At 57.7% G+C, this 17,293-nt stretch overlaps 1 protein-coding gene across 2 annotated transcripts in view; it reads left to right on the forward strand.

The window, feature by feature from the left end:
* The window catches only part of ATP2A3 (ATPase sarcoplasmic/endoplasmic reticulum Ca2+ transporting 3), a 68,350-nt gene extending 54,049 nt beyond the window's left edge, over positions 1-14,301 (forward strand). The window contains exons 13-21 of one of the 2 annotated variants that reach the window (XM_068165421.1): positions 376-594; positions 1,330-1,665; positions 1,736-1,956; positions 3,860-4,062; positions 4,171-4,256; positions 4,980-5,113; positions 5,500-5,617; positions 6,189-6,306; positions 8,446-14,301. In XM_068165421.1, coding sequence (XP_068021522.1) covers positions 376-594; positions 1,330-1,665; positions 1,736-1,956; positions 3,860-4,062; positions 4,171-4,256; positions 4,980-5,113; positions 5,500-5,617; positions 6,189-6,306; positions 8,446-8,465 — 1,455 coding nt within the window. In that variant the 3' untranslated portion in view covers positions 8,466-14,301. Of the gene's footprint in view, positions 1-375; positions 595-1,329; positions 1,666-1,735; positions 1,957-3,859; positions 4,063-4,170; positions 4,257-4,979; positions 5,114-5,499; positions 5,618-6,188; positions 6,307-7,576; positions 7,642-8,445 lie in introns of those variants that run through there. The other variant, XM_068165422.1, reaches the window with a different exon arrangement.
* Positions 14,302-17,293: the final 2,992 nt, after the last annotated feature.

Here is a 17,293-nt window from a genome sequence, read left to right on the forward strand (position 1 = left end):
GCTCTCAGCACAGCTTCACAGCCTGGGTCCCCTCCGGCTCTGGGAGGGAGGGATATGCTCTGTGGGATTCTCAAGCAGCTGTGCAGGCTGGCAGGAGGCAGAGGGAGCCTCCACTGTCTGGCACTCGCAGGGGTTTGTCCCTTCTGCCGTGTGGGATCTCGCAGGGGCTTGTCCTTCCCAAGCACAGGCCCCGCAGGCTCGGCCCCAGGCTGCCATCTAGTGCTCTGTGCCACCACGCTGGGCTGTGTGTGCTGGAGCTCTGGGGAGGTTCCCTTCTCCTTTGCCCAACCTTGGTGCCCTCGGTCCCTCCTGCCACCTGCTCGGGTGCTGGCAAGAGGTGCTCATCCTCCAGGTCCATTCCACTCTCCTCCCCAGGGCGCCCCAGAGAGTGTGATTGAGCGCTGCACCCACGTCCGTGTGGGCACCGCCAGGGTGCCGCTGACGGCGGCGGTGCGGGAGAAGATCCTGGGCAGGATCCGGGACTGGGGCATGGGCATCGACACCCTGCGCTGCCTGGCACTGGCCACCCACGACTCGCCTGCCCACAGGGACACCCTGCAGCTGCACGACTCTGCTGCCTTCATCCGCTACGAGGTAACGCAGGGGCCTGAGCCAGCAGCCTTCTCCCAGCTTTTCTCCTTATTCCCAGAGCTTTCACTTACAGAATGGCTCAGATTGGAAGGGACCTCAGAGATCATCTACCTCAACCCCCTGCCGTGGGCAGGGATGCCTCTCAACTAGCCCAGGTTGCTCAAGGCCTTATCCATCTTGGCCTAGAACGCCCCCAGGGAGGAGGCAGCCACAGCCTCTAGTTTCCTGTGGGCAGTGCAATGGCTCAGCTCCACCACCTGCAAACCCCGGTGCAGAGATTCATGTTGGTCCCAAAGGCAACAGCCTGAACCCACTGGACATCCATCCACATGGGGTGACCACTGAGGGGGATCTGGGGCCACCGATAGGGATGGGGAAGAAGAGAAGGAAGTGAAAAGGCCTGGGAAGCAGGGGAGGGAATAGGAGCATCCCAGTGCATTGGAGCTACCGGGAGGACTCTCCTAGGAGGTTTGCTCTGAAAAGCTCCATAGGATCATAGAGTTGTTTGGGTTGGGAACCCCCTCTGAGCTCATTGAGTCCAACTGTCAATCTAAGACCACCATGGCCACTAAACCCTGTCCCCAAGCGCCACGGCCACAGGTTTCTTACACCTCCAGGGAGGGGCGCTCCACCACCTCCCTGGGCAGCCTGTGCCAGTGCCCACGGATGGTGTTGCAGGGGGAGGGGCGCAGCTGCGTGCCAGGAGTTAAGGCGGGTCCGGGGCTGCCCCCTCCCCAGAACAACCTGACCTTCGTGGGCTGCGTGGGGATGCTGGACCCCCCGCGCCGGGAGGTGGCCTCGTCGGTGGCGATGTGCCGCAAGGCCGGCATCCGCGTCATCATGATCACCGGCGACAACAAGGGCACGGCCGTGGCCATCTGCCGCCGCGTCGGCATCTTCTCGGAGGCGGAGGACGTGGCGGGCAAGGCCTACACGGGCCGCGAGTTCGACGAGCTGCCCCCCGAGGCGCAGCGCCAGGCCTGCCGCCGTGCCCGCTGCTTCGCCCGCGTGGAGCCCGCGCACAAGTCGCGCATCGTCGAGTACCTGCAGTCCTTCCACGAGATCACCGCCATGGTGAGTCCCTGCCCCCGGCCCCGGCCCCGCGCCGCCGCCCCCGGGCCCCGCTGACCGCAGCCTGCCGCAGACAGGCGACGGCGTCAACGACGCCCCGGCCCTGAAGAAGGCTGAGATCGGCATCGCCATGGGGTCGGGCACGGCCGTGGCCAAGTCTGCCGCCGAGATGGTGCTCTCCGACGACAACTTCTCCACCATCGTGTCGGCCGTGGAGGAGGGCAGGGCCATCTACAGCAACATGAAGCAGTTCATTCGCTACCTCATCTCCTCCAACGTCGGGGAGGTCGTCTGGTGAGTGGCCCCACGCTGGGCACCACGTTGTGGGGACATCCCTTGGAGCAGTCCATCCATGGTCCTGCTTGTGTCCCCTGGCAGCATGCAGTGCCCAAAACTGTCACCCCAGGTACCAAAGAGAGCAGCTCTGCCCCACCTCCCGCCTCAGGGGTGTCGTGATGCCACCAGGGGTGTTGGGTGAATGCTCCATACTTCCACACATTAGAAGTGTGGAATCATCTTGGTTGGAAGATACCTTGGAGGTCATCCAGTCCAACCATCAACCCAGCACTGCCAGGTCACCACCAAACCATGTCCCACCATATCTCCATGGTTTTGGAACCCCTTCAGGGGTGGGGACTCCACCACTGCCCCAGGCAGCCTGGGCCAGGCCTTGACAGATGCTTTGGGGAAGAAATTTTTCCTCATGTCATGGAATCACAGAGCTGTCAGGGCTGGAAGGGACCTCAAGGATCTGCCAGTTCCAACTCCCATACCATGGGCAGGGACACCTCACACCACAGCAGGTTGCTCACAGCCACATCCAGCCTGGCTGCAAACACCTCCAGGCAGGAGGCTTCCACCACCTCCCTGGGCAACCTGTGCCAGGCTCTCACCACCCTCATGGGGAAGAACTTCTTCCTGACATCCAATCCGAATCTCCCCACTTCTAGTTTTGTTCCATTTCCCCCAGTCCTATCACTCCCTGACACCCTCAAAAGTTCCTCCCCAGCTTTCTTATAGCCCCCTGCAGATACTGTCCAACCTGAACCTCCCATCAGACAATTTGAGGCCATTTCCTGTTGCCCTCTTGCTTGTCCCTTGGGAGCAGAGTCCAACCCCTACTTGGCTCCAGCCTCCTCTCAGGCAGCTGCAGAGAGCAATGAGGTCTCCCTCAGCCTCCTCTTCTCCAGCCTCAACACGCCCAGCCCCCTCAGCTGCTCCTCCCCTGCCCTGTTCTCCAGACCTTTCCCCAGCTTTGATGCCCTTCTCTGGGCTTGCTCCAGCTCCTTAATGTCCTTCTTGGAGTGAGTACCCAAATTTCAGCCCATGCCAGTGTCTCAAGCAGTGCAGGTGTTTGTGCTCACTCTGTTGTCACCAGCTCACACTATCACTTTGCATCCATTCCTGGCCAGCTCTGCCTCTCCCTGCCCATCCCTCCCAGTGCCTTCCTCAGCCACATCCTTGGCTCTCTTGGGCTTCCCTGGCCTTTCAGCAGGGGCCTTTGGGCTGGGAACAGGAAGCTCTGTGGCCGTGGGGACATCATCTGTTGGGTTTTGGCTGCAAACAAGTTTAGAATAGAATAGAATAGAATAGAATAGAATAGAATAGAATAGAATAGAATAGAATAGAATAGAATAGAATAGAATAGAATAGAATAGACCAGGTTGGAAAAGACCTTTGAAATCATCAAGTCCAACCTATCACCCAGCACCATCTAATCAACTAGACCATGGCACCAAGCACCCCATCCAGTCTGTTCTTAAACACCTCCAGCGATGGTGACTCCACCACCTCCCTGGGCAGCACATCCCAATGGCCAGTTACTCTTTCTATGAAGAATTTCTTCCTCACCTCCAGCCTAAACCTCCCCTGGCACAGCTTGAGACTGTGTCCTCTTGTTCTGGTGCTGCTTGCCTGGGAGAAGAGACCAACCCCCACCTGGTTACAACCTCCCTTCAGGTAGTGGCAGAGAGCAAGAAGGTCTCCCCTGAGCCTCCAAGAGAAACAAACTTTAGCTGCAAAATTGGATGGCCTTTGGATCCTGACTCAGGCTCTGGGGGTTCATCTGCAGGACTTTGGGCAGCTGGGTGTGGGGGTCTGGAGCAGCTGCTTGCTCCCCTCTGGCTTGACACAGGCACTTCCTCGGCCACCTCACAGCTCGTTCTGACTTCAGCATCTCTGGTTCCTTTCTCCACAGCATCTTCCTGACGGCAATCCTGGGCTTGCCCGAGGCCCTCATCCCTGTGCAGCTGCTGTGGGTGAACCTGGTGACAGATGGGCTGCCAGCCACCGCGCTGGGCTTCAACCCCCCGGACCTGGACATCATGGACAAGCTGCCCCGCAACCCCCGGGAGCCCCTCATCAGCGGATGGCTCTTCTTCCGCTACCTGGCCATCGGCGGTGAGCCCCCACAGCACGGCTGGGCAGAGCCTGAGGCTGGGCATGGGCTGCCATGGGGGAGAACCCCTTGCTGCCTGCTGGGGGTAAGGGTTTCTCTCTTGGCTGTAGTGTACGTGGGCCTGGCCACGGTGGGCGCAGCGACCTGGTGGTTCTTGTATGACGGCGATGGACCACAGGTCTCCTTCCATCAGCTGGTGAGTCAGGAGGGGAAGGGACCAGTGCCTTGAGTAGGTGGCTGAGGGCATGGCTCAGGCATTGAGGTCTTCCCTCTGCCTTTTTTCTGTACTTATTGGAGCATTCCTGAATCCCTGGTAGAAAAGCCCTTAACTGGTGGTCTCTTGTGAGACTCTCCCTCAGGCTTCTGTTTCCAGCCTTGCTTCTACAAGTAACCAACTTGATCCAGAGGTGATGAGAGTAGCTTCTGAGCCTGAAGCCTTCTTGGGAGGGATCCAGTGTAGATCTGAACAAGGTGGTGGGGAAGCAGGTGCCATCACACTCCAGTGTCACATGTAATGGAAGGTGAATTTTTCATGGAGACACCTCCCCATCTGCACAGGACCATCTCCAGGCCAGCATCCAAGCACAGCCCCAAAGCCCCAGCCCCTGCTGAAGCTGGGTCCCTTTGGACAGTTTCAGCAGCTGCTCTGACTGTGAGGTGTTTCACAGCACCCCTAAGAATCAAGGTCCACCATGTGGGCACTTTCCAGTAGGCCAGGTCATTCAAGGCCAGGCTGGACAAGGCCCTGAGCTACTTGGTCTAGTGGAAGGTGTCCTGGCCCATGGCAGGGGCTCGGAACTGGATGATCTTTAGGCTTCCATTCTGTGACCCTCTGTGGCCCCCACCCACTCGACTCTTCCTCCTCTCTCCTGCCCTGTTGCTCTGCTGGGCATTTACCAGCGGTTTCCTGTGCCGACAGAGGAACTTCATGAGGTGCACCGAGGACAACCCCATCTTTGAGGGGGTGGACTGCGAGATCTTCGAGTCGCGGTACCCCACCACAATGGCTCTGTCTGTGCTGGTGACCATCGAGATGTGCAACGCTCTCAACAGGTGAGGAGGCCAAGGGGCTGCTCCGTAGGCTTCTGCAGGGCCCAGTTTGTATAGGGCCTCCTGGAACAGCTCTTGGTGGGCTGAGAGCTTTGCTTTGACTCAGCAGAACATCCTCTCAGAGGACTGCTGGGTGTGCTGGGAACAGACCCCTGCAGGCCAGGGTGCTGGGGTGCGCAGCGGCGGAGGAAGGGCTGGACCTGCCCTGGCTGGCATGTGGCTGGTGGCGCCGAGAGGGGTGTCCAGATCCACGTCATGGCCAAGCCTGAAGCCAGACAGTCTGGAAGAGAAGGGCTGTGGGGTACAGCCTTGGAGAGCTGAACGCCACCTCGGGCAGGCATGAGGAGCAGAGGCTGCCTGGGGCTCAGGCTGTGCCCTCCCTTCTGCAGCGTCTCCGAGAACCAGTCGCTGCTGCGGATGCCGCCGTGGCTCAACGTCTGGCTGCTGGGGGCCATCATCGTGTCCATGGCTCTGCACTTCCTCATCCTCTACGTCAAGCCCATGCCTGTGAGTTCATTTTGCCACCTCTGCACACAGCCCAGGGGCCTCCTCCTGTGCATGTGGACACAGTCCCTGGAACAGTCTTCAGGTCTGGAAGCACCTGGGGTGACTGTCCCCAGCATGTGCCCTCAGGACTAGATCCTGTGACTTGAACCAATGTGGGGACCAGGAGACAGCCTTCCCCAGAAAGGCTGAGGGACCTGGGGCTTTTTAGCCTCGAGAGAGAAGACAGGGGGTGGAACTTCTCCATTCTTCTGAATTCCTCAAGGGTGGGTGGCAGGAGGATGGGACCAGGAGGTGTTTATCAGTGGTACCCAGCGGCAGTGGCACTTGTGAGCCCATGCAGCCCTAGCTCTCACTTTCCTCCTCTGCAGGAGAGATGAGGGATTCTTGGTTTCACTCATCTTGGCCAAGAGCCACCTTGGGATCATGACAGACCTTGAAGAGATCCTCTTCTTTGGGCTACCTGGATCCTCCCTCCTTGTACCTGGGATGTGACCCTTTCTCAGCCTGTGCCAAACAAGTAACCCTCCTATCTGCTTCCTAACTGCCATGTCCAATCCCTTCCACCCTGCAGCTCATCTTCCAGGTAACACCTCTGAGCTGGCCACAGTGGGTGGTTGTAATGAAGATCTCCCTGCCTGTTATCCTGCTGGATGAAGGACTCAAGTACCTATCCCGCAACCATCTGGATGGTGAGCGCAGTCTGTGTCCCCCCCCCGAGTGCGGTCTGCTCCCCCCGAGTGCAGTCTGCTCCCCCCGAGCATGGTCTGCTCCCCTGAGCATGGTCTGCCCCCCCCCCGAGCGCGCTCCGCTCCCCTGAGCACGGTCCCTGAGCACGGTCTGCCCCCTGAGCACAGTCTGCTTCATGCTTGCTTGCATTTGTCCGTGGGGGTTCGTAGTGGCTTCCCAGACACCTCACTCCACCTCTCCTCTCATGGGGTGTCTCTGTGTTCACCCACCGTTTCCAGTGACAAAGGGACCTTTTCTCCTCTCCCTTCCTCCCCACAGTTGGTACTTAGATCTGCTTGAAGTTCTCCCTTAGGAGCTGGAGCAGTAGACACAAACATGCCTCATGTCCTTCCAGCTGCTCTTGACCCTCTGGGAGCTGGATCCCTTCTCTTACAAAACAAAACAAATCAAACACTGCTCCCTAAGCCTCCTTCTTCCTCCTCAGTCCTCCTCTCTTCCACCCCTCCATATCCCTGCTGATCTTTTGTCTGCTGCTGCTGAGACCTGAACACCTTATAACCTGGAAGGCACTCGTGGCTTGGGTGGGTGAATGTTCTGCTGGGTTAAAAACTGGCTGATGGCACAGCTCAGAGTGGGGGCAATGGAGCTGGCTCCAGCTGCTGGTCAGGCACCAGTGCTGCTCCCCAGGGCTCTGCACTGGGACTGGTTCTGTTTAATAACTTCATCAATGATCTGGACAAGGAGTTCGAGGCACCCTCAGCCAGTTTGCAGAGGGCAGCAAGTTGGGTGGGAGATATGATCTGGACAGGTGGGATCGATGGGCCAAGGCCAGTGGCATGAGGGTCTAGTGGCTCCTGCACGTGGGTCAAAGCAACCCCTTGCATGCTCCAGGCTTGGGGCAGAGTGGCTGGAAACTGCCTGGTGGGAAAAAACCTGGGGTGCTGTTCAAGAGCAGCTGAAGATGAGCCAGGGGGTGCCCAGGTGGGCATGAAGGCCTCCAGCGTCCAGGCCTGGATCAGCAATGGTGCGGGCAGCAGGAGCAGGGCAGTAATTACCCCTCTGTACTCAGCCCTGGTGAGGCCACAGCTCAAATTCTGGGTTCAGTTCTGGGCCCTCACTCCAAGAAGGACACTGAGGAACTGGAACAGGTCCAGAGAAGGGCAACAGAGCTGGGGAAGAGTCTGGAGAACAGGGCTGGGGAGGAGCAGCAGGTCCTGGGGGTGTTTACTGTGGAGAAGAGGAGGCTGAGGGAGACCTCATTGCTCTCTACAGCTCCCTGAGAGGAGGCTGGAGCCAGATGGGGGTTGGGCTCTTCTCCCAAGGAACAACTGATAAGGTGAGAAGAAATGGCCTCAAGTTTCCCCAGGGGAGCTTTAGGTTGGATGTTAGGAAAACTTTCTTCCCCAAGAGGGTCATCAGGCCCTGGCACAGGCTGCCCAGGGAGGTGGTGGAGTCATGATGAGGTGCTTAAGAGCTGTGCAAAGGGTGATGCTAGGTTATGGTTGGACTCAGTGACCTTAAGGTCTTTCCCAGCCTAAATGATCCTGATTCTATGATTCCTGCCTGCTCACCTTGCTGATGGTCCTTGCTGTGTGGCTCTAGCTCATCCCTTTCCCTATGTCCTTCCAATACCCGAGGGGATCCTTCAGAAAGGCTGGGGAGGGGCTTTTCATCAGGGTGTCTGGAGACAGAACAAGGGGGAATGGTTTGAAGCTGAGGCAGAGCAGGGGTAGAGTGGAGCTGAGCAAGACGTTCCTCAGTGGGAGGGTGGTGAGACTGGAACAGGCTGCACAGGGAGGCTGTGGCTGCCGCCTCCCTGGAGGTGTTCAAGGTCAGGTTGGATGAGGCCTTGGGCAACCAAGTATAGTTGAGAGGTGTCCCTGCCCATGGCAGGGAGGTTGGAGGAGCTGATCTCTGCGGTCCCTTCCAGCCTGAGCCATTCCATGGTTCTGTGATTCCTCACCCAAGGACCAGCACCCTCCTGGTGCTGGCTGAGCTGCTGCGGCTCCAGCTGGGCCAGCTCTGCGCAGGCGAGAGCCCCTCAAGGCTCAGCTCAGGATCTCTTGATAACAAGCCCCGGGAACCGCTTTGCTTCTGGCCCCTCACCACGGTTCTTCCTCTCTTTCTTCCCTGTGTTTCAGGAGAAGAGGACAAGAAGTGAAGGGCCCTGAGGAGCTGCTGCTGCCAGGCTGCGCCCTGGCGACTCGCCCTGGAGCCTTGCATGCTGCCCATGCAGCGGCGCAGGACATGCATGTGTCCCACCAGCAGAGCCAGGGCACCTCGCCCACAAGGACAACCCTGATCTTGTTTTGTTTTGTAGCTTTCTTCTTCCTGTACATGAGCAGTGCAATCTGGAGAGCTGGCAGAGGCCTGGGGCACAGCCCTGGGTGCCTGGCTCCTGGCCACGCTGTTCCCTGGGCGTCTCTTCCTGCCAAATTTCAGCCCTCTGTGCAGTTTCCACCCTGCCTGGGTGAGCTCTGGCAGGGTGTCCTCCTGGGACACCGTGGCAAAGAGCTGGGATTTGGGTGATTGCCTGAGTGCAGGCAGGAGGCTGCATCCCACAGCAGGGTGGGATGGAGCTCCTGGGGCTGGGCAGGGCTTGGTGGTGGGTGAGGGCAGGGGAGGGAGGTGAAGGGGCCGTGGGTTGGGGTTGCTGACCCTCAATGATGTCCCTGGGCACACGGCTGTGGCTCCTGTGCTGGGTGGCCACAGTGTCTGTGGCAGCTGCAGACAGCTGCCCAGGGTGAGCAGTGGTGGTGTGGGCTGTGCTGAGAGGTGTTTGTTGAGGCTGGGTGAGTGTGGTGGAAGGTGAAGCTCTCCTTATTTATCACACTGTCCTCTGTGGTCCCTGTGCTGTGGAAAGCCCCACACTTGCTCAGGCTCCTCCAACACCAAAGCATGACTTAGTCTTCTCTGTCTGCTGTCTTCTTGGATCCCTTCTGCACTATTGAAGCTGTAGCCCTCTTCCTTGTTGGGGCAACCATTTAAAGCAGAGCATGGCAGTGACCATTCCTCGTGGCTCCTGTGCTCTCCTAGTCACACTTTGATCCCTCAGCTGATCTTTTACTAGCAAGAGTAGAGCTTAAGTCAGTCCTTAGGAGCATGTCCATGAGCTGATGTCTTCTGCTTTGGAGGACACTGCTGTCTTGCACAGGGCATCCTTGTGATCCCCCTCTGAGATGGGAATGGATGTATGCTGGTACCAGAGGTTGTCCTCTCCATCAGCAGTGTCTGTCATGGCCTCCCTGTGTGTATGGCACCAAACCACAGCAGAGGTGCCCCAGGCTGCAGTGAGTTTGTGGATCAGGGTTGGATTTTGGGATCCAGTCCATTGATCTTTCTCCAGCTCTCCAAATCCTCCCTCCTGTTTCCCTCACATTCCCCTGTGATCCATCCTGGTGACACTGACTTGGCCAGACTCAGTGTCCTTCCTTTCTCTTAAATTCCAGCCACTAGAGCCAGGGGCTTGAGCCCTTTGCTCCTTTTCTGTTGGGTGTTGTCTTCTACTTCTTTGCCTCTTCGAAGCTTCCAATGTTTTTGTTCCTCCTGGGCCAGAGCCACTCTTCCTGTGTACCACAGGTGCCAGATGCCATCCCTCCTTGGTTTTTCCCATCACCAGCACTGAAGATGAGCAGAGCCCCCAGAGCAATGGGAGTGTACAGAGCTGTTATACTACTGAGCTGCTGTGCCTGTACAGACAACCCCTGCATGAGATGTTGTTGCTGTAGTTAATGTCTAATTATTCAAGGAATTTTCATATGGAGCTCTTTCCAAAAGACCTTTCTAGATACTCTGTGGTTAGAGGATTGTTGCTGATTCTATTGGGGGGTTTAATTTGGGGACCCTTGGTCTTGCAGATGTTTTGTCTCTCAAAGGTGTTCATGGATTTCATTGATCCCATGGGACACACAGTTCCTCTTTAAACATTTCTGCCATGGATGAGACTCACCCTGGTGCAGAGGACCAGGGTATGACCCAGGTACTGCTTCAGCCTTCAAAGGAAGGCTTCACTTAATGCTGTAGATGGGGGAGCTGCCCTTCCCCCAAAGGGTGGATTTCACCTTACTGTAGTACAGAGCATCTCCAGCTCTCTGGGCAGGGAAGGAACCAGCAGGCATTTCACCCAGTACCACCAGCTGGCTGACTTCAGGGAAGATTGCTTCTGTGTTTCCCTGAGGCTGAAAACCAGTGTGGAAGAGGCTGGCCCATATTCAGAGCATCCCAGCTCTGTTCATAGGCTCCAGCAGAGCTTCCAGCTGCAGGGGGACTTTCCATGAGGGTGTCTAGAGACCAGCCAAAGGAGACTGGAGCTGAGGAGGAAGTTCTTCAGTAGGAGGGTGGTGAGACTCTGGCACAGGCTCTCCAGGGAGGCTGTTGAATACCTCCCTGGAGGTGTTCAAGGCCAGGCTGGGTGAGGCCTTGAGCAGCCAAGTGCAGTTGAGAGATGCCCCTGCCCTTGGCAGGGGGTTGGAGTAGATGATTTCTGAGGTCCCTTGCAACCTGAGCTGTTCTGTGATGCTGTGGTGGCCTTGGTCCATCATGCCTGTGGGGACCTGTGTGCCCACCCACTCCACGCTGCAGACCCCCAGTCACACTGCTCTCCCTGGGCAGAGGATCTGGTGTGGATTAATTTTATCTAAACACAGAATCAGAGAATCATTAAGGTTGGAAAAGACCTCTGAGCTCATCCACTCCAACCATCAACCCAGCACCACCATGGCCACCAAACCATGGCCCCAAGTGCCATGGCCACAGCTTGCTTGACCACCTCCAGGGATGGGGACTCCACCTGGGCAGCCTGGGCCAACGCCTGATGATCTGTAGGTGTGTGGAGGAGTTTCTGGTGTAAAGGTCCCACAGATGAGCACAGATGCTGGATGGGAGTCTCTGTAAGGAGACCTGAAAGGAAAAACTAAAACCCCAAGGGTTCAGGAAGCCAACAAACTTTAAGTGGCCTTTAAATTCCTGCTGGTGATTTTTGCTCAGTCCCACCTGGCAGCAGAGAGGTGGAGCTGGTGGAACCAAGCATCCTTCTGACCTCACCAGCAGTTTGAGGAGGTGCTGAGCTAGAGATGCCAAGCTGCTGGCAAGGGAGGTGCCACAAGCTGTGCTATTGTGCTATCAGTCAAGCAGTGAGTTACCAGCCCCCAGGTGATCATGGACAGGAGCCAGAGCTGTGTCCCCACCGAAGGCTTGTTCCTTCCAGCAGCAGCAAACTCCATTTGTGTTGTGAGGCTGAGATCCACCTCGCAGACAGCACAGGGAGCCTGCACTAAGGCTGCCTGCAGCAGCAGGGAGCGTTGGAACCTGGCCCCCCAGTCTGGGAGGGACACATCTGAGCCCATATGCCCTTCTTGTCCTTTGATCACTTGGAGTGCAGCTTTCACTCCATGGTTTGTGAAGGCTGAGTTCAAACACTTCAGTGAAGCAGGCAAGTCTCTGCAGGTTGAGCTACTTCCCCTTCCTTCTTGGGGGAAGGGTTAGCACAGTGATCCATGGCTCGTGTGCCACCAGCAGCAGGCTGGCTGCTTTCCAGGCTGGAGCACGTCCTGGTGCAAGCCTGGAGGTCCCAGCACCAAAACCGTCGCTTTGGGCTTGGGTCAGGAGCCTCTCTGAGCATCCAAGCATGCAGTGCAGAGGAGATGGGCACTGCATGGCTCTTCTGACTCAGCAGCTTGTTGAAAAAGCAGCTCAGGGGGAAGCCTCTGAGATCCTTGGGTTCATCACTGTACACTGCACTGGTTAGGCCACACCTCGAGTCCTGTGTCCAGTTCTGGGCCCCTCAGTTTAGGAAGGAGGTTGACTTGCTGGAACGAGTGCAGAGAAGAGCAACAAAGTTGGTGAGGGGTTTGGAACACAGCCCTGTGAGGAGAGGCTGAGGGAGCTGGGGTTGCTTAGCCTGGAGAAGAGGAGACTCAGGGGTGACCTTATCACTCTCTACAACTACCTGAAGGGAGGTTGTAGACAGGCAGAGGTTGGTCTCTTCTCCCAGGCACCCAGTACCAGAACAAGAGGACACAGTCTCAGGCTGTGCCAGGGGAGGTTCAGGTTGGATGTTAAGAAGAAGTTCTACACAGAGAGAGTGATTGCCCGTTGGGATGGGTTGCCTGGGGAGGTGGTGGAGTCGCCGTCATTGGAGGTGTTCAGAAGGAGACTTGATGGGGTGCTTGGTGCCATGGGTTAGCTGTTTGGGTGGTGTTGGATTGGTTGATGGGTTGGACACAATGATCTTGAAGGTCTCTTCCAACCTGGTTTGGTTTATCTTGCATTTATCATTTCCTTTCCAGCTTTATGTTGGTGGTGCTGCCTGGTGTGTTCAGAGGTCTGAAATGAAACTCAGCTCTATCCAACAAGGCCTTCAGCATCACTGGGCTGCTGTGGTAGACCCTCTGCATGCAGGGAAGCAGTGAGGAGATGCAGGGTGGAGGACATGCTGGGGTGGCAGCAGAGCTTCTCTGTGAGCACTTCATGTCCTTCCTCAGGGCCAGGCACTGTGCTGTGCTACAGCCAAAGGCAAGGCTCCTGTGTCCCTGGAGCAAGCACTGGGGGGCAGCTTTGGGCAGCGGCTGTGGAAAGCCTTTTGTGCTGTCTTGGGATGTCCTGGAGTTGTGGCCATTTGCTGGGTGAGGTCTTCCCCCTGCGGTGTGTGATCCTGTTGGGAGGCACATTGGGAGAGGAAAAAGATGCTCTCAGAGCAAAGAAATCCTGCATCTGATGTTCTGTTTCTGTCAGGTGGCCACCATACAGCTCAGGGTCTGGATGGGGTTTTGGGTGTGTGTGTTTGAGACTTTGACACCTTGGAGATGTCTTAAAGTACTCCAATCCCCCCTGGGCATTGTGCTCCTGGGCAAGCTGCTGTGGGGGCCCTGCTGGAGCAGGGGGTTGGACTGGGTGAGCTCCAGAGGTCCCTTCCAACCTCACTGTGCTGGGGGCCTGGGGTTCTGCTCAGCCAAGGCCAAGTGGTGCCCCCGGGAGCAGGAGTAGGAGGGGCTAGGGGACATCATTCCCATGAGGACATCAGACCTGGGACTCTGCTCATGCTGTGGAGGGCAGAAGTAGCCAGAGGAGCAACAGGAAAACTCAGCAGCAATTTCTGGCCCCTGTAGCTGAGGTTGATGGTGCTGGGGCAGCCAGCAGCTGCTCTGCAGGGGCCTGGCTGACGCTGGCCTGGTTGGTGGGAGAACCTCCCCAGGTTCGGTGACCTTGGCACCAGCCCACTCCTGAAACACTCACAGGAGTCTCCAAGAGAATTGGGAGAGTTGGTCCTAAGGCTTACCCTGATTTTTGGTGCCTGCCTGGCATGACCATCACCTTCTAGCAGTGGTGCCAGAGATTCAAATGCCCATGGTCAGCCCCTCTGGGATTTTTTGCCTCTGCAGAGGAGAGGCAGCCATGGGCTGAGTTTTGGGGATGGAGGAGAGCTTGGAGGACACAGTTTGGCTTAGGGTTTGAGGAAGAGAACACAGAGGGTCAATTCTGTTCCCTTCTTGGTGCCATTCAGCTTTGGGGATGAGTGGGCCATTAAATGGACCCAAACCTGTGGGTGCCTGGAGCCAGGGAGACCACTAGCTGGTGTTTGAGCTGGGTAGATCTGGGTGCTGGGGAACCAAGGAGAAGGTGACCATGGAGCTGCCAGTGGGTGCCTTTGGTGGGTCCATGCTGGGACCAGGCTGATTCTCTACTGTGTGGTGCCTGGAGAGACAAATCTGGAGGTGCAGGAGCTTGGGCTTCGTCCTGAGGGGTCAGGCTGTGGGGGTGGGAGGGGGTCACAGGGGGGCAGGACTGCCAGAGATGAGGTTTCCTATTTTATTACATAAGAGATATTTTTCCACTGCATTACTGCTTCCTGCAGCATTCCCTGGCCAGCTGCACACAGCCAGGGGCAGCACCAGGGAGGGCTGCTCCTGCTCACACCCATCCTCTGGTCACACAATATTGGGCTGATCTGTTTTATACCTATGGAAGTACAGAAATAAAAGCAATTTTACTGGGTAGCTCTGGGCCTTTCCTTCCTCAGCCTTTGGCTTTCAGTTGTTACTTTGGGAAGGGTTGGCCTTTTTTCTTCTTTTCCCATCACAGAAGGGTTTGTGCTGGAAGGGAGCTCAAAGCTCAGCCAGCCCCAACCCCCTGCCATGGGCAGGGACACCTCCCACCAGCACAGGCTGCTCAGGGCCTCATCCTGCCTGGCCCTGAATACCTCCAGGCAGGAGGCAGCCACAGCCTCCCTGGGCAGCCTGTGCCAGAGTCTCCCCAGCCTCACTCTCAACAATCTCTTCCTCATCTCCAGTCTCCATCTCTCCCCTCCCAGCTCAAAGCCATTGTTCCTCATCCTGGCACTCCCAGCCCTTGTCACAAGTCCCTCCCCAGCTCTCCTGGAGCCCTTCAGGTACTGAAGGCTGCTCTGAGGCCTCCCTGCAGCCTTCTCTTCTCCAGGCTGAACAGCCCCAGCTCTGCCAGCCTGTGCCCATAGCAGAGGTTCTCCATCCCTCTGAGCATCATGGCCTCCTCTAGAGCAGGTCCATGTTCCTCCTGTGTTGAGGACTCCAGAGCTGGACCCAGCCCTGCAGGTGAGGTCTCCCCAGAGCAGAGCAGAGGGGCAGGATCCTTCTCTCCATCTCTGGCCACACTGTTTTGGAGGCAGCCCAGGCTGCCATTGGCCTTCTGGGCTGCCAGTGCCCACTGCTGGCATCATTTCCAGCTGATTTGGGGGACATTTGGGAGCCCATGGAGCTGTACCAAGAGCCTGAGGGCATTCTTCAGCCCTAAAAGGAGCTGTGCTCAACCAGATCAGGATTTCTTGTGGTCTTTCAGAGCAGCCAAACTAGAAATGGAGCTGAGTTTGTCTCTGGCATGGGACAGCAAAGGGGAAATGGAAGGAGTGGCCCAATCCCACTGTTGGGAATTCTTTCAAGTCCCAGCTGGTTTGTTCTCAGGACAGCAGCATCCTAACAGCAGTGTGGTTTTGACTGGATCCAGGAGCCTCCTCACCTTCTCTCCCCCAGCTGAGGGGGGAGGTTTAGATAAGCCCTGCAGTGCCCTCTGCAAAAAGCAATTATTAAATAACCCCCAATTAAATCACTTGGCCTCCTCTGAGGGTGGCATGGGGCCTCGGGGCTGTGTCCCCATCTCAGCATCCCCAGGAGCTTTGCCTGTGCTCCTGCTTGGAGCTGAGCATCCTGGTGCAGCTGCAGGTGGTGTTTGGAAGCAGATTGGGAACCATGGAACAGCTGCCTATGGTCAGTCAGCTTTTGCTGGGCTGTGGCTCCATGTGTCCCTGGCCCACGCTGTGAGCTGGAGAAAGGTGCTGCACAGGGGAGCCCAAACCCTGTCTGACCCACAGGGGGGATGCAAAAGGCTGTGGGGCCCCCAGGCCAGCGCTGGTCTTCGGGCAGGGCCCTTGCTTGGTCTCCTCTTTCCAAGTGTAGACCTGGCCTCTGGTGTTGGCACACGAGGGCCACCAGCACCATGCTGCTGCACCAGCTCCTGAGGCTGCAGCACTGACTCAGCAGACATCAGTGGCAGCAAGGTCCCCAAACTCCCCACCTGACTCTGCAGCAGTCCCTGGGCCACTGGGGACAAGCACCCCTGGGCCTGTGCATGTCTTAGAGGCACAGCATGGTTTGGGTGGGAAGAGACCTTTCAAGGCCATCCAGCCCAAGCCCCTGCAGCCAGCAGGGCCATCCCCAACCACAGCAGGTTGCTCACAGCCCCTGGAAGTGTTCCAGGGATGGGACATCTGCCACCTCTCTGAGCAACCTGGGCCAGGCTCTCCCTCTCCCTTCTCTCCAGCTGAATCTCCCTCTCTGAGGTCAAACCATCCCCCCTTGCCCTGTCACAACAGAAGAACTCTGTCCCCAGCTTTCTGATCTCCCCTTGAAGCCCTGAAAGGCCACCAGAAGGTCTCCCTGGAGCCTTCTCCAGGCCAAACAAGCCCAGCTCTCTCAGCCTGGCCTCACACCAGAGACAGGAGGCAGGAAGCTGTTAGCCCCAGGCAGCCCCAAGGGTCTCTGTGCCCCCAGTGTCGGGCTGCCCGCAGCCTGCAGCTGCCACGCTCCCAGCCGGTGCGATGGCCGTGGGGCTGCTGACCCTTGGGCACCCCCAGCAGCATTTGCTGTGGTGCAGCCTGAGCCACCCCCAGGCATCTCCATGGAGATGTGGTGACGGCAAGCAGGGTGGCGGTGCCAGGGCCGGGGCGAGCGGCACCACCAGCCTGTGTGCGTGCCAGGGCGCCGCAGCGCGGGGCGGGCGCCGAGCGGAGCCAGCCTGCTGGGAAGCAGCGCAGGGAGGGCAGGGAGAAGTTAAAATTGGAAAGCAAGCTGAACATGCTGTTTTGGAGGACCTTGCCTGCTCTCAGCAGCTCGGCTTCTTTCCATCACCCTCCCCATTCCTATGGGCAGCTGAGGGGTGTGAGCTGCTGGGGACAAGGGGGCTCCCTGGGGGCCGCAGTTGCTGGGCAGAGCCACCAGTCCCCAGGGTCTTCTCTGGTGGGCTCGGCCCCCCCCAGGTCTCCTTCCCCACCCACCACCATCTTTCACATCTCTGCAGTGCTGCTGTCCCTCCCCAGCCCCAGATCTGCCACGTGCTGCACATTTTTGAGCTGCACTTCAGAGCTCCATGCTGGAGGCTGCCAAGGCTGCTGGGTTGTGCAATGAGCCTCATCCAGCAGTTCTGTTCCTCCCCCCCAGACTCTTGGAAAAGCAACCTCTGAGGGCATGGAAAGCCCCAAGAGCTTCTGTGTTAGCACAGCTTTGCTTTCCTGGGTGCTGGTGGGCTCAGGCCCCGCGCAGAGGCTTTCACCATCCCCTTTGTGCCCCTGCAGACCTCCATCCTGCAGGACCAGGTCCCAGCTCAGAGGAAGGACAAAGTCTCCCTTGACAATCCTCCCGTTTGCACCTTGCTCTTGTCAGGCTCCAGCAGAGGCTGAGTTTGTCTCAGGGCTGGGGGAAGGAGCTGGTTTGGTAGCCAGGGACTGAGCCCTGTGCTAAGCCT

The sequence above is a fragment of the Melanerpes formicivorus genome, unplaced genomic scaffold, assembly GCF_026170545.1.
Source record: "Melanerpes formicivorus ecotype bairdi unplaced genomic scaffold, bMelFor1.0.p_v2 SCAF_88, whole genome shotgun sequence".
Classification (NCBI taxonomy): Eukaryota; Metazoa; Chordata; class Aves; order Piciformes; family Picidae; genus Melanerpes; species Melanerpes formicivorus.